General features: G+C 37.3%; 2 protein-coding genes across 2 annotated transcripts; both read left to right on the plus strand.

The window, feature by feature from the left end:
- Nucleotides 1-3,216: 3,216 nt before the first annotated feature.
- Nucleotides 3,217-9,698, plus strand: LOC110381329 (uncharacterized). Its single transcript, XM_064043404.1, has 9 exons — nt 3,217-3,343; nt 4,622-4,696; nt 5,311-5,409; nt 5,923-6,021; nt 6,609-6,753; nt 7,353-7,444; nt 7,822-8,330; nt 8,700-8,758; nt 9,096-9,698. Exons 1-9 carry the CDS (start codon nt 3,266-3,268, stop codon nt 9,167-9,169), a joined length of 1,230 nt encoding a protein of 409 aa, XP_063899474.1. The 5' UTR covers nt 3,217-3,265; the 3' UTR covers nt 9,170-9,698.
- A 3,338-nt stretch (nt 9,699-13,036) lies between these two features.
- Nucleotides 13,037-25,225, plus strand: LOC135119188 (leucine-rich repeat-containing protein 15-like). Its single transcript, XM_064043164.1, has 8 exons — nt 13,037-13,173; nt 14,045-14,298; nt 14,773-15,021; nt 15,769-15,932; nt 16,568-16,824; nt 17,542-17,809; nt 18,874-19,368; nt 25,199-25,225. The coding sequence occupies exons 1-8, from the start codon at nt 13,037-13,039 to the stop codon at nt 25,223-25,225; spliced, it is 1,851 nt and encodes a 616-aa protein (XP_063899234.1).
- Nucleotides 25,226-25,352: the final 127 nt, after the last annotated feature.

The raw sequence follows: 25,352 nt of genomic DNA on the forward strand, positions 1-25,352 counted from the left end.
TACTTAATATAATAAATGTGAAAGTAACGCTGTCTGTCTGTCGCGTTTTCACTTCAAAACTACTAAATAAATAAATAATGTCGGGACACCTTTTCACACACGGTCGGTTAGCCCCATGGTAAGTTATTAATTAACTTGTGTTATGGGTGCTAACACAACTGATAAACTACATATAGTTACATATATACATATTTATAAATACATATCGTAACACCCAGACCAAAAAAGTACTGAACAAAATATGGATGAATATGTGTGTGGAACCGTGGGATTCAGATAGTTTTCTATGTATGTATATTTGTTTACCACCTTCTAAAGTTACGTATTTTTTTTATTTTCAATGCTATCAATTATTTAAAAAAAAAAAATATTTTTATATTGTAGGTTTGATACCTGAATCATGTTTTTAAAGTATATGAATTTTTATTATTATATGACATATCTACTACTACTTACCCGTGACTACTAAGTTCTATGTTTTTTCTCAAAATATCTATGAAATGTTAATAGCACATAATAATTTATGTAAATATCAGAATCAATGTTTTAAATGTCTCATTTCCGGATTTTAAAATTGTAATTTATCGGAAGTTCAATAAATATGAATTTTATTGATTTGTTGTTTTATTTATTTTTAGTTTATACTTAAAATAGATATTTTTGCTCATTGATCAAGGTCTAATATAATAGTTAATTTGATGTATGCGGTCTGGTCTATCTATGGATGGGCAAGCAAAATATCCTGCTAATTATAAACGCGAAAACCAAGAGTCCAAGTCATTTATTCAAAATAGGCTGAAAATCAGCACTCTTTGAACGTCAAATCTACAAAAGACAGCCCCCAAAACGCCCGCCCTTTACCACTTCCTATGTGTTTCGCTGGGAAGAAGAAGTGGTGGAACAAACTTCCTAGCAACACAATTCTTCCCTTCAAACCTACATAAAAATTAATTCCTGTTCGTTGATCTGACTGAGAATAGCTGGACAGATCTAGCTTATTTTGGTTTTAAAATGTTTGGAGAGGTCCGGGAAAGGTTTAAACGAAAAAACGGTTTAAAAAACATCTTTCAATTTTTCATCGAATCATCATTTCAAGGAATTTTCTTAGGATTGTATTGATAGAAAGTTTTCAAAACTACAGAATCGATTAGAAAAATATTTTACTGTTGGAACGCTACACTATTCCCGAGTAACATAGGCTATAGGTACTTTATCCCGGTACGGGCAGTAATACCTTGCTATGCTTATAAAATCTGAGTAAGTAAGTATGTACCTACATACTGAATGCATTTAATAGCAGTTCGTGAGCGCATAATAGTTAATGTTGTAATACATTACGTGTAACCCGATTGTGAGACCTTCGATCGACCATGAATTGAGGCAAACTGGTTGATTAGTGTTGTGCCTGTTGTTTTGTCGATATATCGATAAGAAAGGTTGGTTTGTGCTTAGCAACAATTTTTTTTAAAGATATTTAGTGTATTATAAAATACACTGCAATTAATTACTTACTTCCATTGTGGTAGTTAGTAATTTCTGTTAAATTCTAGTTATATCGTCGGGTAAAGATAGTAGGATAGGGAAGGTTTTGACTGTCGAAAATATTTTAAATTAATTTAAAGACCTAATTTATGACGCTTGTTATACTTTTCTTTGCCGTAGGAAAAAAGAAAACTAATGTTTCAGCAACATATTGTAGGTAAAAAATATACCTAGCTATTTAATATAAATATAGAACACTGGTGCAGCTGAGTCTACATCCGGTTAGACTGGAAGCCGACTCCATCTTGGTTGGGAAAAGACTAGGTTGAATAAAAAAATATTATGTTTATTAAATTAATGAATACTAATACATAGATAGCTTCTTATTATGTATACAAAGTATGTACATTCATAATATACGTATCCACTACTAACCAAACATCAATTAATCACATACAAACTACAAACCAAACAAAAAACAATAACAACAACCCGAGATGAATCATCGATATATCGATAAAAACTTTCTCTCGCATCACATCACTAGTCACTTAAAGATCAATGACTATAATCGGCAGTCGATATCCATACTCACTACTTGACACACATACGTTTTAATTATTATAAAAATAATATAATAAATAAACAATTGCCTACAGTTTACGGAACTCAAAATAAGAAGTGACTACTTGAATTTAAAAATATTCTTTGCAATTTTTTTCATAAATAAATGAATTAAAAGTGATACGTATAGACTATAAGGAAAAAGTATTTAAAAATACTTAAAGTGTTGTTAGTTGGAAAACTAGTGTGAAACTTGTTTTTTTGCTGCTTGGACCGGAGATAAAAATGTAAGTACCTATCTATTCCTAATTAATATAATTATTCTTTACACATCTTGTTAACTGAATTTAGGACTCCGGTATATGATTGTGCCTACAGGACTTATTGTTATGCTCAGTAGTTGCATAGTGCGACTGCTGGGAACGGGGATTCGAGGTCGAAATCGCTTTGCGGGTTTTAGAAACTTTTACAAAGCAGCCCGCAGCCTGGAAGTTAATATCGGTCCTGCCTGTGATCTCTCTCCGGTGGTGTCGGATTGGCGTCGCATCGCGCTATGAGAGTGAAGGAATAGTGAGTGCACCTGTGTCCAAGCAAATGGTCGTGCGCTATAATATGTACTGCGCTGCTGACTGATCTTCTTAGAGAGAAGAGCCACCCTGGCCAATAATCGGCATGGAAGCCATTACCAGGGCCATGGTCACTGATATTTCGAATGATTCCTCTATTTTCTTCAAGCGAATTCTCCTTACAATAGTCCTACTTAGTTCCTCTTAGCTTTATTAAGCGGTTTCTTTAAGTAAAACCGTCGCGGAAGGATAGTATTGTGTACATAAAGGGAAGTATGTAAATAGTAAACAAACACTATCATAATGATGTCTGTAGTAAATAATTACGTCAGCCAATTCGTGAAAGGAAAGCAATTTCTAGCACTTTCCGTTTCCTGAAAAAAATGCTGTTTCCCGCGGTTTCACCCGCGTCTCGTGGGATCTACTGCCCGTAACAGGATAAAATATAGCCTATGTTACTCGGGAAGAGTGTAGCGCCCCAACAGTGAAAGAATTTTTCAAATCGATTCTGTAGATTCGGAGCCTTTGGAGTCGAAACAAAAAATGCTTATTCTGTATTAGATTCAAACTCAAATTCATTTTACTTCCAGCGCCCTGATGAAAAGTAGCCAAATATCCTTGCTTAGTTTCTAGAAATTGTCCTTTGTTTGTAGATGGACACGCAGGCAGTGGAAGTGTCTGCAAATCCTGATGCTGATCAGGAATATACGGAAGGAGTGAGAGAAGTACAGGTAAGATTAACGTACCTTATTTAGTTTCTGACTGGTAGCCAAAGTTTCTCCCGCGTCCCCTGGGCACTTCTTCGCGCACTAGGATAAAAAATAGACTATGTAACCTTCCTCGGTAACTGGGACTTATTGAAAATTAATGAGTTTATTGAGTTCAGAACAAACTCTTAGCTTTATAGTATATAGCATAGCATTTCTAGGTAATTTCACTTGCTTATTTAGTTAAATACATCTTTCATTGTTATAAAAACAAAAACATCAGTTTATGACCATGAAAAAAAAATCTGATTTCTGGGAAAAAAACTGTATTGCGGTTTTGCACACAAGGTGAAGGATTAATGGAGATTTACTTACCCAGAGCAATTTTCAATTTCCTTTTTTTTAGTAATGATGAATGAAATAATGTCTATGTATAAGGAAAAACTAGCACTGAACTTACACAGATACGGTCAAAAATGCCTTAAAAACAAAATAACAAAATCAAATATGGCGCCTACCAAAATTGAAACCGCCTAAAAAAAGTCATATTCATTTCCATTTAACGCATTTCAATCGCAATAAAATCAATAATTTTGCTAAAAGATAATACTAAATCCATATTGTTTTATCCGAATAAGTTTATAAACTTTTGAATTCAATGTCATAGATTGAACTTGGCTTCAAAATGTGAAGGTAAATGCTTTAATGTCAATGGCACCCGGATCTTACTTTTGGTTCGCAAAGGAAGTTTGGTTTATACTTCCTATAAACAATAAATGATTTATTGATTTTTATAGGGTTTTGCTTTATAAGATCGGCTAAAGAAATAAATAACATAGGTATAGGTATGGTTGAATTGAGATACTAAATGTCCAGGTTTTTTGGAGTCGGTAAAAATTTTGAAATTCCTCTTTTAATATAGGTAAGTTACATTTTTTTCTGTTCTGCACACTGCTAGCTGAAAATATAATATTGTTTAGCCCGTGAAAATGCGATTCGTTTTGACTAATGTTTTATTATGAACACGCTTATATTAGCTTCACTTGTAACTAACTATGTAAGAAAATCTTGGAATCTTAATTTGACCCACTTCCCGATCTTCGATTAGGATGAAATTTTGCACACGCTCTGAGTTCTGATGACAATAGCGTGGTTTTTAGTTTTTAAACATTTTTTTTTTTTAAGAAAGTTACATAAAAATTACGTCCGCGAGCAAAACGATTGAGGAGCCGGGAATTATTTTATGACAATATTATTTTTTGTTAATATTCCTAAATTAAATACTATACAATATGGTTTCAGCTACATCTACCTGAAGATGAAGGCGAGGGACTTGGTTTCAGGTTGACCAGAACACTATGGGATCCTTATCCTTGGGTAAGAATACTATCTAATCAATTTACGGTACTTACAAGTTTAAAGAAATGCCTTAAAAGGTACCCCGACGTAAAAGCACCTATAGTGCCCCTTTTATTTTTAACCTACTTCAAAATACACACGTGGTTTTAAAAGTCGGTGAAAAAGTACCTAAACATTATCATCAAACTGCTATTTTGTATCTGATATCCTCTTTATACTCTTTTTAACAAAATACTTTCTCGATTAAGAAGAAATACCACTGGAAAACCATCATTCCAATAAATTAAAGCTGTAACCAAATCGGTTCATCAGTTGAAAAGCTACGATACCACGATACCCAGATACATAGCGTCCAAACTTATTTATTTAAATCAGACATCAAGGCCCATAGAAAATACTATACATAAATATAAATCATAATAATACATATTTATCATATTTTATATAAACTACTTAAATCGAATGCAGTATGCACACGAAGTGTCGGCATCGTGTTATTTTATTTATTTAATCTTTTACAGTCAGGCAACAATGGCCCATAGATACATACCTTAAAAACTAACATACAACCACCCTTATTTTTGCCTCAGTCAGATTTCAAATTCAACCTTTTTACTTTCTTGACTCTTCAGGTCCGAGAAGTAACTCCTAATGGCCGAGCAGACCAGGCCGGGCTGAAGCCAGGAGACTGCATCCTACAGGCCGATGGAAAGGACCTCCTAGGTCTACCGGTATGTATCTCATCATCTCCCGAGCCTTTTACCAACTATGTTGGGGTCGGCTTCCAGTCTAACTGGATGCAGCTGAGTACCAGTGTGTTATAGAGCGACTGCTTATCTAAACTCCTCTCTAGTTTCCTGGGCAACTAATACTCCCTGGTGAGCCAGGTTGTGAGACTTTCTGGCTTCTGACTACCCGTAACGACTGCCAAAGATGTTGAAGTGACAGCCGGGACCTACAGTTTATTATGCTCTCTAAAACACGAAAGAAAATGTCACGACGATAGTCTCCAAACCTGACAACGAATCTAAATAACAAAGGGGTACCTATCGGGTAACTGGGTTGAGGAGATCAGACAGGTAGTTGCTCTATAGCACACTGGTATTCCTGCTACATCCGATTAGACTGGAAACCGACCCCAACATAGTTGACAAAAGACTTGTCAGATGATTGCCTAGCTATAGCATACCTTTCTTAATTTAAGAGGAAACATCAGATCTAATGGTCTTATCTCCTTTCTTCAGGTTGGTCAAGTAGCTGGTCTCATAAGGGGTGATGGTGCAGGTGGAACTGTCATGTTACTGGTGTGGAATTGCGGAGTAGACCCTAAGGATGATCCTGAGGTAAATGATAAGCTTCCTTAGTGGCGTCCAAGGTTCCGATCGCGGCGGCTGTTCTCATGTAAGGAGATCAGTGAGCGCAGGATATATTATAGTGCAGGCACCTTTGCTTGGACTGCGGTGCACTCACTATTCCTTCACTCTCATAGCGCGATGGGACGACAATCCGACATCATCGGAGAGATATCAGGCGCAGGACCGACATGTGCTTGCACTATAATGTTTTGCGCAGTTGGCTAATTGTGTCGCTAAAAAAGTCGTGGTGGCCCAGTGGGTAAAAAACCAACCCCTCGAATATGAGGGTGTGGGTTCCAGGTCAGGAAAGTACCAAGGAAAACATCTTGAGGAAAACTGGACTTTATAGTCTGAAATCAGCAACCCTCATTGAGCAAACGTGGTGATTAATGCTCAATCCTTCTCCGTGTGAGAGGAGGCCTGTGCCCAGCAGTGGGACGATAAATAGGCTGTAACTATACATACGTAGTTTATCAGTTGTGTTAGCACCCATAACACAAGTTAATTAATAACTTACCATGGGGCTAACCGACCGTGCGTGAAAAGGTGACCTGACATCATCATCATCCCCACAGTTGCTATGGAGCTGTGGCGGCGGGTCCCGCGGTGAGCGTGCTCGTCGCGCGCTGGCGGGCGTGGTGCGCGCGCTGGCGTGCTCGTTGTGCGCGGCCACCGCTACCAAGCCGCTGACGTGTGCCAGGTCGCATGTTTATTGTGAATGTGAGTATTCATTATGTACCTCTATTTACAAATGTTTGTACGAAAGACGACAGGAAAGAAAGAATTTACAAAGGTAATGCTTATTTCAAAAGAAAACTCTTCCAGCATACCTGCAATCTTTGTATATTTTGCGTCAATTATTTTATAAGGACGACGGAAATTGAAAACCTCTTTTCTAAGCATGATTAACTATCCCAAACTTACCAGTTGTCCTATATGACTGTTGAACCATGCTTAATTCCAATTTTAACCAATGACATAGGTTACTCGGTAATTGAATAGTATTATCCTCCTACCCTCTGTGTCTATAACTGTCTAACGTCATTTCACAAGTAACTCTGACTGACTGACAACCTATGATAAATCTTCTTTGGTCATGAGTTCTTTTTAATGCTGTCTGAATTCCAAAAACTGCTTTAGGAATCCACATAAAAAGCACCGCATAGCAAGCTTCCCTCAATAAATGCTTAAAATATTTTTTCAAATCTGACCTTCGTTCCTGAGATTCGTGTTCAACTAAACAAACTCTTCCGCTTTATAAATTCGAATTATGAATGGTCTATGTACTTATTAATATGGTATTTTTTTTTATTTCTCAGCATGTTGGGCAAGGCTAGAAAGATGTGCACTATGCAGAGAAGCTTTACCTTCGAAAAACTCGCCGTACGCCAGAAATCTGGTGGCTGAACAGGTAATTATTATTAATAAAAATATGTTATGAAAACTCTATCTGACCCGTTCAAGTATTATTTATTAGAAATCTAGAAGAGATTCGATTAATGAAATATTACTTGTCAAATTACCAGTATACTATGCTGAAAACCGCACCAAAATCGGTTCAGCAAAACGTGAGATAATCGCGCACAAACATGTATAAGTACACAAATGTCAAACTGAGAATCTCCTTTCGTTTAAGTCGGTTAATTAAATAAAATAATGATGAAAACCAAGATAATGATAAACTCTGTTGAACTTACAACATACTTAATAAGATTTTCATATAGCAACATCAACCTGCCTCCAAACTATTCTTATAATCCTTAAAATCGTAAAATTTACCTTTTCCAGGTCTTCGAAGCAATAGCAACAGAATACGAGATCAAAAATCCCCACTTAAAACGCCCAACACACACCGCCTCAGCTTACACATCACCAACCAGATCCCCATGCGTATCCCCATCACCAAACCGCCGCGGCCAATATCAACACTCAATGATGAACAGATACAAGAAAACCGTGCATTTCCCCGAAAAATATGGCCAGTACGCCTCCGACCCTAATATACACCGCTCAACTAATACTAGATTGGTAGAAAATTCCCAAGCTGGCAACTCTAGGACAGCTGTCAATGTCACCTGTCAATGTCAAAGTGACGTTAACGTTCCGAAGATTAATGTGGAAAATGTAGATGATGGGAATAAGAGTAATAATGGGAGTGATTGTTCTAGTAGTTGTCAGAGTTTGACGTTGCCTCATAAACTTGTAGCGAGGTTAAGACAAGCGTGTTCGTTGGCTGATTTGCAAAATGCTGGACAGTGCTCGCTGTCTAGATCTATGAATAACTTGGATGATGAATGGTTTGTATTTAAAACTTTTTTGTTACTATTTTGCGGCTTGAAAGTTTACGCGTCAAACTTAATGGAGGCTAGCCAAGAAATTCTGCTTAAATACTTAAAAATGGTTTCTTCGGAGCGAATCGCGCAATATTTTGAACCGCCTCACAGTTTGGCTAGAAGTATAGCAATTTATTTCGGGAGACTTTATACTTGCTTTAACTTTGATTTAATCATTTAGTAGCATTTGTGTCCCTCGCAGAAGAAATCAAACTTTTGTGTTACCAGTATTTAAAGCCGCATTTCTACTAAACTTATAAGAAGAGACACTACTTATTTTGACGAATGACAGAAAATTGCATTTTTAATCTGATTATTTATTATGTTTTCCAGCAAAACCTGCCACCACAGTTCGTTGGATAACTTGAAGAACAATTGTAATAATTCATGTGGTACGTATTTTTTTAATACAATAATAAAAATTACCTAATCAATTGAATCATTATTTTAAGCAGTAGTTTATTATGTATTTGTGTAAAGTCATACCAAGATTGTTTACCTTTAGTTAAGTGCCTACTCAAATCATCTCCCGAGCCTTTTCCCAACTATGTTGGGGTCGGCTTCCAGTCTAACCGCATGCAGCTGAGTACCAGTGTGCCACAAGGAGCGACTGCCCTATCTGACCTCCTCAACACAGTTACCCGGGCAACCCGGTGCCTACTCAAATGGAGTAAAATATTGTTTTAAGTTTGACAGTTGACAGTTTGACAGTCGGCCATATTGTTTCAGATGTCCCGGTGTTTCTACTGCCTTCACCACCCGTCTATGTTCTTACAACATGTGATCATAATAAGAAAGAATAAATATAATGATGTCCTCCGATTATCGGCCACTGCGGCTGTTCTCATATATGGAGATCAGTCAGCTGCGCAGGACATATTATAGTTCACGCACATTTGCTTGGACTGCGGTGCACTCACTATTCCTTCACTCTCATAGCGCGATGCGACGACAATCCGACACCACCGGAGAGAGATACTTATTCACATATTAAGATAATTTAAAGTGTTATAAAATAAAGTAATTAGTCCGTCTTTTAGAACAGAATAAAGCCCATTTTCCCATATCTTCATCATCATCATCAGGCTTTTTATCGTCCCACTGCTGGGCTGCGGCCTCCTCTCACACGGAGAAGGATTGAGCGTTAATCACCACGCTTGCTCAATGCGTGTTGGTGATTTCAGACTATATAGTCCAGGTTTCCTCAAGATGTTTTCCTTCGCCTTTATTTTCTCACCTCTCTTTTACAGTCGGCTAAATTGATAGATTTTTTTAATATTATAATTTTGTTTTACGTTTGTGTATCGAATTGTTATTGTGTAAATAAATGCTATAAACACAAATGGAATTATTGTTTTTATTTTATGCAACTGTTTCCCGCATCTAGATCTGGTCTGCCATTTGGTCTATACGGTAGTTTGCTCTACAATCATATTTCAATCGTAAATCATTTTCAGACAATTTGATTCATTATTGAAACACAGAAAAGGATAAAAACGTTTATGTCGAAGAAAAAATAACGGAATGCCACATACGCTTCAATCGTAGTTGAGCCGTGATTGGATCTCAGTTGGATATCAATCGTATGTCGCTTATGTAAAATTAGCAGAATCGAGCCTCTGTTATAGGTAGGTACTTTAACAAGAAAATAAATATTTTATGTTTGATTATAACCCCATAGCGCCCATGGGGTTATTACAAAAATTCTATATTTAGTAGCAAAATTTGAGTAATGTAAAAACTCGGACTAGATGGTGTAGAAAAAACCCAAGTTTGCCCTATTGAACTCTTGTAACGTAACCATACCGCGATGTAGGTTTCGCACAACTCGGAGCAACGCCATCTGTTGAGCAAATGTGGTAATGGGCAGTTCTGAATTGTGCATAGATCAGATAAGGTAAATGGTTTCAGTACTAAGCAGTTAATTTAAACAAATGAATTCTACAGGCTTTTTTATCTGCTTGTGTCTGAAAACCAGCATCAAAACCTCCCAACTGCACGTTACCACATTTGCTCAACAGATGGCGTTGCTCCGAGTTGTGCGAAACCTACATCGCGGTATGGTTACGTTACAAGAGTTCAATAGGGCAAGCTTAGTCAAAGGGCTTGTATATAACAGTGTTATCTCATTTCAATCTGTAATAATTGACTAATTTTTGTAATAACCCCATGGACTCTATGGGGTTATAATCAAACTCAAAATATCTATAATACCTACTACTATAATATAGAGGATATTTAATATATTAAAGGTTTTTCCATCAATATTATTGTCGTTTAAAACTAAATAACAAATCCAAATAAATTTTATAAATGCGAAAGTAACTCATTGATTTATAACTATTATAAGAAACAGAAAAAAATATATAGGAATGATTATTATTTTGTATGTCTCGCCCAGACCACGGGACTACAGAGTCCCGGATTTTTGGGATGCGAACGTGGGGTCGAAGCCCCGCCCTTTTGAGATTTGATGAAATGGAGACAAACCGACGATTATCCCTATATACACTAATAGAAATACCCAAGGAAAATGTATTAATGATTTATATGATTTGAGTGTAAAAACCCAGTTGGTAACATATATTTTTGCGTTTGCAAACATATTGCCGAATTTTAATTGTTCCGTAGAACACAAAATATCTGTTAATAATAGCATGTATGGCGCTGGCTTCCTACTGGTCCTACGAGGAGTTGTAGGTGTCAATCAGATACATTTATTTTTTCACAACATAACAGAGACATATGAAGAGTCGTGGTGGCCTAGTGGGTAAAGGACCAACCTCTCAAGTATGAGGGCGCGGTGTCGATCCCAGGTCAGGCAAGTACCAATGCAACTCTTCTAGTATGTAGTAGTTTGTATGTACTTTCTAAGTATATCTTAGACACTATTGGCTGTTTCGGATGGCACGTTAAGCTGTAGGTCCCGGCTGTCATTGAACATCCTTGGCAGTCGTTACGGGTAGTCAGAAGCCAGTAAGTCTGACACCAGTCTAACCAAGGGGTATCGGGTTGCCCGGGTAACTGGGTTGAGGTGGGCAGATAGGCAGTCGCTCCTTATAAAGCACTGGTACTCAGCTGAATCCGGTTAGACTGGAAGCCGACCCTCAACATGGTTGGGAATAAGGCTCGGAGGATGGATGGACAGAAACATCCTAAATTTTTAACCATCATTTGCCTAGCCTTTTCTCAATGAACCACATTTTCCCAACACAACCAATAGTATGCCACATTGAGGCATCTGGCCTCCACGATTCAGTTACCCGGGTAAACCAATACTCCTAGGTAAGACTTTCGTCAGACTTAGCTAGTAAGTCAGCCTAACGACTGCCGAAGATGTTCAAATAACAGCCGGGACCCACACGTTAATGTATGCATCCACGGTCAGACCGCATCAAGCGTTCTTTTAATAACCTTATGATCGATGGATCCATACGGCTCCCCAGTGGATCCCATCAGGGCCAAAGCCCGCTGGGACTGCCGCGGCGCTGATACATAAAGAGCTCAAGAAGGAACATGGCGGGGTTTAGTCAGTAAGAGTCTGACACTCCCGAGCGCTGCACACAGCGGGAGCCGTCATTTGATGATTTCCTTAGTTGGGTGGTTACTTAGCCACAACCTCTTAAAATTTTTTGATAAATAACTTCCCGTAACTTCTTAAGCAAAAGGGCGCAAAAGTCAAGTGTGGAGCCGTTTCGCATATTCTCTTTGGTCCCCATTTTTTGGTCTGCGCCAGGATCGCTGTGACAACTCACCGATCTTCTTGGAATACATATCTAGAGAGTTGCTACATAATTGCTTCTAGCTACCATTAGTTGCTTCCTTCGTAGTTTTGAAGATATTCAGCATCTAAAGGTGACAGCCATCCTGATATCAGAATGGCTGTCACTTTTCCAAGTGTGACGGTTTTTTGTTCCGCGTCAAAGGAAACGCGAAGCGCGAACGCGACGCCCACAGTCATCGCAGTCCAATTCATTAAGTACCTAAATGTAATATTGCATTAATATACCTAGATTTTTATTAATATTCATTCAACGAAGTTTCTTAATAAAAAGTTATATCAAGTACCTAAGTATCAATCTTTTAATGAAGTGTCTACTCGAATGGAGTATAGGTCAAAATATTATAATTACAATGTGTTTCCTTGCAAATACCTGTCATATTACAAATTTTGTAGTTATATTTGGTTTTCCTTATCACTGTATTGAGGGAAAAAGGTCATATAAATGTTTCGTTCAAAATAATTTTCTAAATATAATGACAAGACAAATAGGGTAGGTAAATAGATTTTGTGTGAATTGCAATAACAAGCCTAGTTTACAACTATCTGTTTCCCGTGGTTTCACCCGCGTCCCGTGGTAACTACTGTCCGTGCCGGGATAAAATATAGCCTATGTTACTCGGGAAGAGAACTTACGAACTGTGTGTAGGGGCAGAGATTTGTAAAGTACAGACGTACATACAGACAGTCACCCGCGGAGAGCCGCGCCGATCGGTCAAACTTAACGCTAATTAGTATTACTTACACGAGTATATAATCGGTATTGAATATCCGAAGTACTACCTAAAAGTGCAAGAATTTTTCAAATCTATTCAGTGGTTTAGGAGCTTGAAACAAACAAAAAACTTGTTTAGAATTATTTATAATTTGTATTTTATTTGTTAACACAATGCTGCTACTACTGCTAGCGGGGCTCGTATCCACGGCCCTCGCGTTCAGCTGCCCCACAAACTGCAGCTGCGCCACTGGTGACGAGTTGGAGTACTCCTGCGCTGTTGCCGATGCATTTGTGATCATCGAGGGGAAGTTATATGACTATGCTCTTTTTGACTGTCTGGTATGCACTATTTTAAGCAAGGTTACATTTAGTCATATGTACATACACACACGCACGCACTAAATAAAAAAAGTCATTCAATTAACAGCTGGACCGTTCATCGAACAACGCCAATCATCCTCCTCCGGGCCTTTTTCCCAACTATATTGGGGTCGGCTTCCAGTCTAACCGCATGCAGCTGAGTATCAGTGTGCCACAAGAAGCGACTGCCCTATCTGACCCCCTCAACCCAGTTACCTGGGCAACGCCAATTATTCACATGTATATCATACCTAAATAGTTACAATGTAATCATTCTTTCTGATAATGGGCTAACTGTTTGATTTTACGGCTATTTAAACCAGGTGTCTGCAATATTTCGACTTCCGACGTCGAGTGCAATTCATGGCCGACTTCAGAGTGACATACTACATGACAAATTATTATTATTACTAGCCTATAATGTCCCACTGCTGGGCAAAGGCCTCCCCATCTCGCTTCCACACTTCCCGATCTTTCGACCGAGTCCACCAGTCTCGACAGTAGGCGTCTAGTTCGTCACGCCATCTCTTCCGGGGTAGGCCCCGCCTGCGGTATCCATCCTGGGGTGTCCACTGGTGACTATAGTGACCCATCTTTCCGAATGCATAGGTACGGCACACTACAACTGAACTGTATTAATGTGAAACAAGCCAAATGTTTTTTTTCACATGAATAGAGAATGAATAAATTACATTATTGGAATTTTCGTTTCTTGAAAACTTGATAATTTGATTAGAAATATTTCTAATAAAATTATCTCTAACTTTTTCAAATAACTTAGAACTAAATCAATGTTTTAAAAATCCTTATCTACATCAGACTAATCCTACACTCCATTATCTTCCAGGGTACAAATTTCACCTGCGATGACCTCCCCACCATCAACTTCGGCAACTCCATGCCTCTGCCCTCTCTTGGCGTGAAGACCTGTCCCCCTTCAATACTGCCGTGCCTCAACCGAGCACTGAACACCCCCTCTATAGGCTACGTGACGCTCATTGATACCACTGAGCCGTTGGAGCTTCAAGATGTTCAAGAGTTGGGGGATGTGAAGAATCTGGTTATTACGAATGGTGAGTAATTTTCCTCCCCTACTTAGGCATGAAGAACTGAAGACTGTCGTGCCTAATCCATCATCTCCCGAGCCTTTTCCCAACTATGTTGGCGTCGGCTTCCAGTTTAACAGGATGCGGCTGAGTACCTGTGTGCCACAAGGAGCGACTGCCTATCTGATCTCATTGGAACACAGTCATTGGTGTCCAAGATATACTTAGAAAGTACATACAAACTTAGAAAAGTTGCATTGGTATCGAACCCAGGCATTCATACTTGAGAGGTTGGTTCTTCACCTACTACCTAGGCCACCACGACTATTTAGTGTGCAGTGTACTTTCTTGGACACCAATGGCTGATAAAAAGATGAAAGAACCCAATACCCTTGGTTAGACTGGTGTCAGACTTACTGGCTTCGTAGTCGTTCTTTCAAAAATCATTAAAAAATAATTTATTCATATTTTTTTAACTTCCAACTTTTCCCATCTTTACAGGAGCCGACAGAAAAATACCAATTACAGTCATCAACTACTTGAAAACCTTAGAAAATTTCCGCATGACGAACACGCTACTTACTCTTCATAGTAATGATTTCACCAATTCTACTCCGCTGGTGTTTCTTGAGTTGTCAATGGCTGGTATTAAGGAGCTGCCTGATGATGCCTTCAATGGCTTGGGGAGCCTGAAGACCTTGAGTGTGTGGGGGAATAGTTTTAGTGAAGTTAAGGTTAATGCGCTGAGAGGTGCGTGTTTTCGAGACTTTATCTGTCTTACCCCAAAAACTTTTAAACGTCTGTTGAACACTTGTCAAAAAAACTTCAGATTATGATGTTGAAATAGGGTCCGTTTTGCAGCCATGTTTATTTAAGACAAGTGTTCAACAGCTGTTTAAGTTTTTGTAGTAAGATTGTTATATTTATAACAATTTAGCTTGTAACTACTCCTGCACGCAGATATAAGAAGTTTAAGTTTGATACATGGTATCTGAATGTATATGAATATTATATGTTATTCTAAAATATAACCTACATAATTGAATTTTTTTGTCAAAATCCGTTCAGTGGTTTGTACCTACATGATCCCCACTTTTACCTTCACAATATTACTAGCTCACTCCAGCGGTTTCATCCACTTTCTGAGAGGACTAGGTACTAGGTAGTACCCGAATTCTGCTATATTTCTATAAATTGCATCTGAATTCATTCGGCTGTTTGTGGGTGAAGAAGTAAGAAACGTATAGTTATCGACACGAATCTTGAGCTCTGACCTACATCTGCGCAGAAGTGATTTATTAGCAAAGAACCAATCCCGAGTGACGGCTATGACGCTTTAGCCCGCTCCCGCGCCTCACTTCATACCACAAAAGGGACCCAATAAATTACTTCTGCGCAGGTGAAGGTCAGAGCTCAAGATTCGTGCCGATAACTATACACACAAACTCACAAACTTTCGCATACTAATATATGCATAGTATATTTTTCTTTTTACAGGTCTATCCTCCCTACAAATTCTATCATTAGACTCTAACCACATAGCAAAGATGGCCGCCGGGTCATTGAACCACGCGCCCTTACTGAAAACCATATCACTGGTCAGAAACCAGCTGGTAGAACTGCCTCCAGGCTTGTTCCAGAATCTGACAAAGTTGGAAAATGTAAGTAATAATAATAATACATCGGCCACGGCGGCTGTTCTCATATAAGGAGATCAGTCAGCTGCGCAGGACATATTATAGTGCACGAGCATTTGCTTGAACACAGGTGCACTCACTATTCCTTCACTCTCTGCGCGCGATGCGACGACAATCCGACACCACCGTTTTGAGAGTAAATTGACCATCTCCCAATGGGGTCGGCTTCCAGTATAACCAGATGCAGCTGAGTACCAGTGTGCCACAAGGAGCGACTGCCTATCTGACCTCCTCAACCCAGTTACGCGGGCAACCTAATACTCCTTGGTAAGACTGGTGTCAGACTTACTGGCTTCTAACTACCCGTAACGACTGCCAAGGATGTTCAATGACAGTCGGGACCTACAGTTTAACGAGCCATCCATATATACCTATATATATTTTTTCTTTTATCTATACTAATATTATAAAGAGGAAACTAAACAAGACTACTGGACCGATTTTAAATATCTTTCACCATTAGAAAGCTATATTATCCACGAGTAACATAGGTTATATTTTATCCCGGTGAGGGCGGTAGCTCCCACGGGATGCGGATGAAACCGCGGGAAAACGGCTAGTGTATAATATTTTTTAATATATTTTTTCTTACATTTCAGATAACAATTCAATCGAATGCCGTTACCCTAAGACTACATAACCACTCATTTTCAAATATACCCTCATTAAAAAACCTCATATTAGAAGATTGTGGAATAGAAAGCATACCTTTATCTTTCTTCAAAGATGTGCCATCTTTGCAAAGATTGGATTTGAGTTACAATAGGATAAAGAAACTGGATAGTGGAGTGTTTCAGGCGCTGAAAAATTTGGAGTTTTTAAATCTGAATAGAAATCATTTGGAAGTTTTGCCTGAGTGAGTATATTATTTGAAAATTTATTTATCTAATTACTAGCATTAAATGGAGTCTTTCTGACCTCCTGAACCCAGTTACCAGGGTTACAACCGACTTCTTACATCATCATCATCATCATCAGCCTATAGCAGTCCACTGCTGGACATAGGCCTCTCCAAGTGCACGCCACTTCTTACATAATTTCTCTAAAACAACTAACCCATATGTATATGTACACATATTTTTTTATGTGGTGTAAAGTTCATCAAAATCAGTTCAGAAGTTTTTGACAATGTAACAAACACACATTCTCATAAACAAATACACTAAGACACACAAGCAAACCGCTACTTACACGTGGACACGCACAACACACACACACACACACACACACACACACACACACACACACACACACACACACACACACACACAGAAATACGTTATTTTGGAATGCAAATAAATAATCTCTAATATTTATACATTGACACAAGCTTCTTGTGGCACACTGGTACTCAGCTGTATCCGGTTAGACTGGAAGCCGACCACAACATAGTTGGGACAAGGCTTGTCAGATGAGATGATGACACACATCTACTCATACACATGTTCACACACACACATACTCATTTCATATAATTTTTTCATACATAATTTAAAGATACTAGGTACCTGTATCAATACCTATCAATATTTGTATGAAGTTACTTACTAAAATAATATTTTTTTTGTTCCAGCTTCCTTTTCCTCGGCCTCAAGAAACTAAACCACTTATCAATAGAAAACAACTATATAACCCACATCAGCGAATTCACATTCCAAGGAGCAATTAACTTACAAACGATATCGCTGAAATCCAACCAGCTAACATCACACTCTTTCCCGCACTCGGTCAACGAGCATTACTCCATCAACTTGAGTGTTATGTCGCCCTTTGAAAATTTACTCGAGTTAAAGAAATTGGAAAATTTGGACTTGTCGTACAATAATTTTACAATGCTTCAGGTGAGCGCAGTTTTGTTATATGTATACCTACTTCTTTTGCACTTGGTTAAAGTAGCCTATATATTAAACTGATGACATGATATCTTATAAGCTGTAGGTATTACTGCCAAGTTTCATTAATATCGGTTCAGGCTTTGGTGACAGGAGTGACAAATATACCTACAAACTTAGCCTGTGTGTTAAACTGATGTATAAAATGTACCTATTAATGCAAAGTTTTAACAAAATAGGCTCAGCTGTTTTGTGTGTGAAGAAGCGACAAAAACACACATACTAGCAAACTTTTGCCTTTATAGTTTTAGTAAGACTAGCTACTTCCCGTAACCGGATAAAATATAGCCTATGTTACTCGGGAAGAGTGTAGCTTTCCAACAATGGAAGAATTTTTCAAATCGGTTTCAGTATGTCGATTCTATAAAATTCAGACAGCAACTCGCATTTCACTTCGCTATTCACTCTCACTTCGCATTCGGTTCAAAACGTTCTAAAAGTCATCTTATACTCTATCTGTCAAAATCTCGAGTTTAATTTAGTTCAACTTGCAAACACGCTCGCAAGAGTAGCGCTAGTGTAGTAACTCACGGCGGATTCAGATGCGAAGTTTGAGTGAAGTCTTATAGAATCATTATTTAGCACAGGGGCCCGATTCTCCTTAGTTAATAATGTCAAAATCGAATAGAAATCAATTTTAACCATATCGGGCATTCTGTTACTAATATAAGACCAATCGTATTCCAACGACATTCGATTGGTTTGCGATTGGTCAGCTATTTTGGTGATTTTGGTCTATACGGTAGTTTGCTCTACAATCATATTGTAATCGTAAATCATTTGCAGACAAAATAATTCATTATTGAATGACAAAATAGGATAAAAACGTTTATTTCAAAGAAAAAATAGCGGAATGCCACATACGCTTCAATCGTAATCGAGTCGGGATTGGATCGCAGTCGAACGTGAATCGAATGGCGCTTAAGTAAAATTAGGAGAATCGGGTCCCAGAAGTAAGCCTTGTACATATATTTTTGAATATAATAACTTTTCATTCATTCATATGTTTTCAGCGATTAGATTTCCAGTTTTTAAGCAACAAAGTCACCGTTGATCTCCGGCACAACAATATTACTAGCATTATATTAGACAATGCTACATCACCGGATGACTACATTTATTCATCATTTGACTTATTAAAAACACCAACAAGCTCAATTTTGCTCGACAACAACCCACTTATGTGCGATTGTCGTATGTATAACCTAGCTTTAAGACTAAAAGGATATAAACATATAATCGCAGAACCTAAATTTGTACTAGGAAACGCCAAATGCGAATCACCGCAGAGACTAAATGGTGATTTGTTCGTAAACGTATCACCATTCGACTTAAATTGTGACTTGCCAGTCGAAGCTTGTTTGCAAAATTGTTCTGTATGTGAAATGAGACCAGGAAAAGAAGATTTGTTCTTCAAATGTACGTCTGAACCTAGCTCTTTCCCTAATCCTTTAGCTTTTGGTGCTAAATTTATTTCTTTAAGTTTGGATGATGATGATGATATGATGGTAATAGTTAATATGTCAGATTTTAATTTCACAGAAATTGACACTGAACCTTCAAAATTGTTTAAAAGAATTGATTTTTCCAAAAATATTTTGTCAAAATCCAATACAAGTAATCTATCAAATAATCGTTTTAAATGCGAATGTTCAAATACAGAAGAAATTTTACTTTTTAAACAAAGTTCAAATATCAAAGATTTAGACAGAATTACGTGTGAAAATGGGGATGAATTACTACTAAAAGATATCAACTCTCTCTGTAGCTCTAAGAGAGCAGCCGTTATAGCCATCGCCACATTTTTTGCCCTGGCTATTTTCTTAGCCATCATAATATTATACAGATTTTCTCGAACTATATTAGTTTTTCTTATTGAAAAAGGCTTATTTCCTAGCTGTTTCGTCGACGATCGAGTGGACAAAAATAAGGAATTCGATGTGTTCATTTCCTATGCTCACAAAGATAGGGAATTTGTAACCAAATTGCTACCAAAATTGGAAAATGATTTTGGTTTGAAAACTTGCGTCCACTATAGGGATTGGGCTGTCGGTGATTTCATACCGGATCAAATAAATCGTTCCGTAGAAAATTCTAGGAGAACAATAATTCTGCTTTCTGACAATTTTTTAGAGTCTGACTATGCTAATATGGAGTTTAGGGCTGCCCATAATTTAGCCCTAAAAGAAGGAAAGACTCGAGTGATATTAATTTTACTCCACGATATAACAAAACATGAAAAATTATCTGACCAACTGAAACTACATATGAAAATGAATACATACTTAAAATGGGATGATTTTTGGTTTACTGAAAGATTAGAAAAAGCTTTACCGCTGAAAAATAATAAAAAGTTTGTTTTAACTAATGTTTTTAAACAAGTTTAGGAGAAATCGGTTAAGCCTGGGTTAGACGTACATTTGAATAGTAACGGCCAGGGACCCGATCCTCCCGAGTTAATAATGTCAAAATCGAATAGAAATTGAATCGCAATATGATCGCATTAGCAGTTTTAACCATATCGGGCATTCTGCTACTAATAAAAGACCAATCGTATTCGATTGACATTTCATTGGTGTGCGATTGGTCTGCTATTTTGTTGATTTTGGTCTACCTATACGGTGGTTTGCTCTACAATCATATTGCAATCATAAATCATTTGCAAACACAATGATTCATTATTGAATGACAGAAAAGGATAAAAACGTTTATTTCAAAGAAAAAATAGCGGAATGCCACATACGCTTCAATCGTAATTGAGGCGGGATTGGATCTCAGTCGAATGTGAATCGTATGTCGCTTAAGTAAAATTAGGAGAATCGGGCCCCAGTTAGTTAATATGGCAGATCTTAGTTGTCGTTTAATTTTAACTGTGGTTTAATTTAACATACCAAGCGATATGTGTACCCGTGTCGTACCTAATCATATTAAATCCTATCACATATAGGCACTTTATGATATCCTATGGCGAATTGTAAAAAAAAAACAACCTAATCCATTCAGTGGTTTAGCCATAGGAGTCATTTTTCGTTTTCATAATTTACAACATCATGTGCTACTTATTTCTTTGATCTGAGATCATGAGTAAAGCAGAGATAAAGTTAGGAGTATCGAATGTTTTGACCAGTTGACAGCTTCAGTTTTCTAGAGAGAATTTCCGTTGTTTGTAATGACCATAGACATAATATTAGTAAACAGGACTGCGCATATAAACCCAAAAAACGAGCCGAGTGAAACAGTTAGTACAGAGGCTGTCTGTCCCTTTCTAATAGGGTGACTATGAGATTAAGCTATGTGAGACAAATCCGAATTTGCTAAGATTATTAAACGCAGATTGGTATTGAAGTTTTAACTTACGCACGTTTGTGACCTTAAGGACTTATAAAGGCTTTTAATAATTAGCGGGAATTAGCAGTATAAAAGCAGGAAGATTCGAAGTGAAGACTGTTTTTTTTTGTATTTCTACTTCATATATAGACTGCTGAGCCATTTATGTCGCCTTTCTTCATTTTTTGGGAAGCTATAACAATAGTACAACAGTTTTAAAATCCATCACCCATATTTTCACTCATTACAAGAATTCATGGGCACCCTAGTTGTTTGGTTTACGAAAATGTTATTATTAGCTAACCTGTGGAACGATATATTGCAACCACCATAGGATCCACTTTTACAAGTATAAACGCAACACTTTTTCACCATTTAAGTAGTTTAAATTGATTTAATACAAAAAATATAAACAAAATTTTTAATGCTGATTACGCGCCAAGAATGTTCAGGGTTACCGCTAGAAAATAAAAAAAGCAAAATAAAAATTTATGTTGTTTATGTTTTAATAATAAATACGAATAAATTAATGCGATTGTTATTAATTTGTTGACTTACAATTGTTAAAATAAGATACAAATTTTATGTGAGTCCATTGTTTTTTGGGAAGACAAAACTTTTGATCACAACATTTTTTTATGCTGGCAAGGTGTTAGAAAGAGACAAACAGCCTCCGTTCGAACTATCCCTCTCGGCTCGGATTTGCCTCTGTGTATTATGCAACCAATTTAGTACCTTATTGCGTTTGTATAGAGTTTATTTTCGTAAATATATATTTTGAGCGTGCGCAATCTTGTTTAGTAATATTATATCTATGGTAATGACTGACTCTTATATGGTGTTCTAATTCTCGCACATTTTTATTCTATTTACTTTGTTTGAAAAATAATTTTTTTTTACGTATTTTTTTTCTTTGTGTTAATCGACATATATTAACGTACACACCCGATATATTTTTTACTTTCCATTGTAATTCTGTTGTATGATCTAGTTATTTATATTTGTGATATTATTTTAAGTAGATTTTCTTTTTTATCTTCATTATTATTCTACTGCACGTAATAGTAATTTTTTTATATTTATATTATTAAGTACCTACGCTTACTTTTTTATATATTCAAACGCCTTTTCAGGCAGATTTTGGTGAAACAAATTATTATTGTGTTGTGATCATGTAATATCCAAAATGAAATAAATAAATAATAATTACTTACATGATTTTCTTTTTATGGGTTACTTAGCAATATTATTAAGACTTCGCTGTCCGTCGTATCTCATACTTACACCGTGATAGTTACACAGTTGACATTTTCACAGATGAAGTATTTCTGTTACCGCTATAACAACAAATACTGAAAACTAAAATAATATAAATATTTTAGGGAGATCCCAAACAACATCATAATCCGAACCTTTTTTACTACTATGTTGGGGTCGGCTTCCAGTCTAACCGGATTCAGCTGAGTACCAAAGCTTTACAAGAAGCGACTGCCTATCTGACCTCCTCAACGCAGTTATCCGGGCAACCCGATACCCCTTGGTTAGACTGGTGTCATACTTACTGGCTTCTGATTACCCGTAACGACTGTCAAGGATGTTCAATGACAGCCGTTGGAAACACAGTCATTGGTGTCTAAAGTATACTTAGAAAGTACATACAAACTTAGAAAAGTTGTATTGGTACTTGCCTGACCTGGAATCAAACCCGCGCCCTCATACTCGAGAGGTTGGTTCTTTACCCACTAGGCCACCACGACTTAGGTCCCATACTACATACCTATGTGAATTTATTTATCATTTTACAGATGTAATTTTACGGAATTTTGGTGCGAAAGTACGACTCACATTGTATTCTTAGGTTAATTTCAGATGATTATAACCCCATAGAGTCCATGGGGTTATTACAAAAATTTGCTAATTAAGCATGTCTGCTAAATGTAACAATTATTAACCCTTTTACTTAGTTTGCCCTATTGAACTCTTGTAACGTAACCATACCGCGATGTAGGTTTCGCACAACTCGGAGCAACGCCATCTGTTGAGCAAATGTAGTAACGTGCAGTTGGGAAGTTTTATGCTTGTTTTCAGACATAATCACTTAAAAATAAGCATACAGAATTAATCGGTAAATTAGCTATTTAATACTGAAATCATTTTCCGTATCACTCGAACTGTTTCTGATATTAACGGTGAAAATAAAGTTTATTTTGTTTGTCGATAGATGGCGTTGTGCTCCCTTGCACCGGAATCTGGTGGATATTCATTCGTTATATTATATTGGTTCATACAGTTAAGTATTTTTTTAACGACGCCAAAAATCATCAAATGACCCCTCCCGCTGTAGGTTAGCAGCGGTGAGGGAGTGTCAGACTCTTACTGACTAAAAACCGTCGTGTTCCATCGTAGGCCTTTTATGTACCAGGGCCGCGGTAACTCGCGCGAACAATCACGCAGCCGTTAAGTATTTACCCTACAAAACCGTTTATAAAGTTCGACTGTTAGGTGTTTCTGTATTTAACATTGATATTTGAATTTACAAGTTTTCTAACAACAAAATATCATCATCATCATCTCCCGAGCCATTTCCCAACTATGTTAGGATCGGCTTATAGTCTAACCGGGTGCAGCTGAGTACCAGTGTGCCACAAGGAGCGACTGCCTACCTGACCTCGTCAACTCTTGACTCAAACAGAATCCTGCGCTTGCTCGGGATTCAGAATCTGCCCTCATCATCAGACTTTGTATCGTGATATGTGTGTGCTGCGGCCTCCTCTCACACGGAGAAGGATTGAGCGTTAATCACCACGTGCGAGAGATGCGGGTTGCTGGTCAAACACTTTATACTCCTGGTTTCCTCGAGATGTTTTCCTTCACCTTTCACATGGCAAACTAATGGAATATGAATGGTCTTATATTGATAGCAGAATGCCCGCTAAGGATATAACCACAGATTATATAATAGTTACTACGTAACAGATAAATCACTCCATACAAAAAAGTCCATACCTACTATTATAAGCACCTACAAGTTCCCAAACTACCTACAAATTCATAGCTGCGTTAGAAAATGAACCTTAAAAGCTCCAGCGCTCGATTGTTATTTCAATGCGATAGCGCACAGTTCAGTGACCGCGACCGTGCCGACAGCGAGCGTAGGGTTGCCTCTTACAATTAAATAGGGAAACAAAGTTACGCTTATTTGTAACTAACTTCCCAAATCAATGGAGGTGCCCAACTACTTTTCGAGCACAGAACAAGCAAGTATTCTATACTTACCTATTCCCCTGGCACAACACCGCTGACCTCTGATACATACCTACTTACCTACCCAAAATTGGTTTCTGCGCAGCGATATATGCAATGTTCCAAGCCACCATTTAGTTGGACGAGAACTATACCTACTTATACTCGAAATGTTTTTAGTTACAAAACTCGGTAATCATTGCATGTATAACTAAGTATAAGGTATAAGTATCTATAATTTAAGTATCTAAAGTAAGTCGCTTATTTTTAAAATGACAAAGAAGATAAGTATTTTTACTTTAAAAATAGTATTCATACATAGGTATAAAATATTTATAAATGCCTATACATACATATATATAATAGGAACCTTTATATTTTCCTACAATAGTCACATATACACCTACACAAATCAAAATAGTTCTTCAGTTTATTAGATAATTTTAAAAACCAAATAAAAAATAAACAATAACTGACTTGTTTACATCTCTAGGTAAACGGAAAAACGAAAGCTTTATATTTTTTATTTTACTTGATCTGCAACCAAGCACAGCACATAACTGGCCAGAGGTCGTCATGTTCATAAATAAAAATAATAAACATAAAACGTCACGAGCGGCTGTCGAAACCCCTGTGCCGCGTGGGGCTACCGGTAACCCAGCGAGCGGTAGGCATCTATCGCGCGCAAGTACGTCGAGTGACAGAGGCCTGATATAACTGCCACTGAGAATCAATTGAAATACAATTAACACGTTATTTAATTTGCAGAATCAAGACCCAGTTATTGGCACCTAAACAAGCAAATAATTTTAAGTTTAATTATAACCCCACAGTGTCCATGGGGTTATTACAAAAATTGTAATGTTTATTTTGCGAGTTTTTGAAAAGTGTAAATTAAATAACCCAAGTTTGCCTTATTGAA

The sequence above is a fragment of the Helicoverpa armigera genome, chromosome 31, assembly GCF_030705265.1.
Source record: "Helicoverpa armigera isolate CAAS_96S chromosome 31, ASM3070526v1, whole genome shotgun sequence".
Lineage (NCBI taxonomy): Eukaryota > Metazoa > Arthropoda > Insecta > Lepidoptera > Noctuidae > Helicoverpa > Helicoverpa armigera.

What these genes read in the sequence shown, in the direction of transcription:
- LOC135119188 (XM_064043164.1), top strand. Translation starts at nt 13,037, where the DNA reads ATGCTGCTACTACTGCTAGCGGGGCTCGTATCCACGGCCCTCGCGTTC. An exon ending in TAAGGTTAATGCGCTGAGAG is followed by an intron (nt 15,022 to 15,768) that starts GTGCGTGTTTTC and finishes TTCTTTTTACAG; the next exon opens with GTCTATCCTCCCTACAAATT. An exon ending in ATAATTTTACAATGCTTCAG is followed by an intron (nt 17,810 to 18,873) that starts GTGAGCGCAGTT and finishes ATATGTTTTCAG; the next exon opens with CGATTAGATTTCCAGTTTTT.
- LOC110381329 (XM_064043404.1), top strand. Translation starts at nt 3,266, where the DNA reads ATGGACACGCAGGCAGTGGAAGTGTCTGCAAATCCTGATGCTGATCAG. An exon ending in ACCCTAAGGATGATCCTGAG is followed by an intron (nt 6,022 to 6,608) that starts GTAAATGATAAG and finishes TCATCCCCACAG; the next exon opens with TTGCTATGGAGCTGTGGCGG. An exon ending in CAATTGTAATAATTCATGTG is followed by an intron (nt 8,759 to 9,095) that starts GTACGTATTTTT and finishes ATATTGTTTCAG; the next exon opens with ATGTCCCGGTGTTTCTACTG.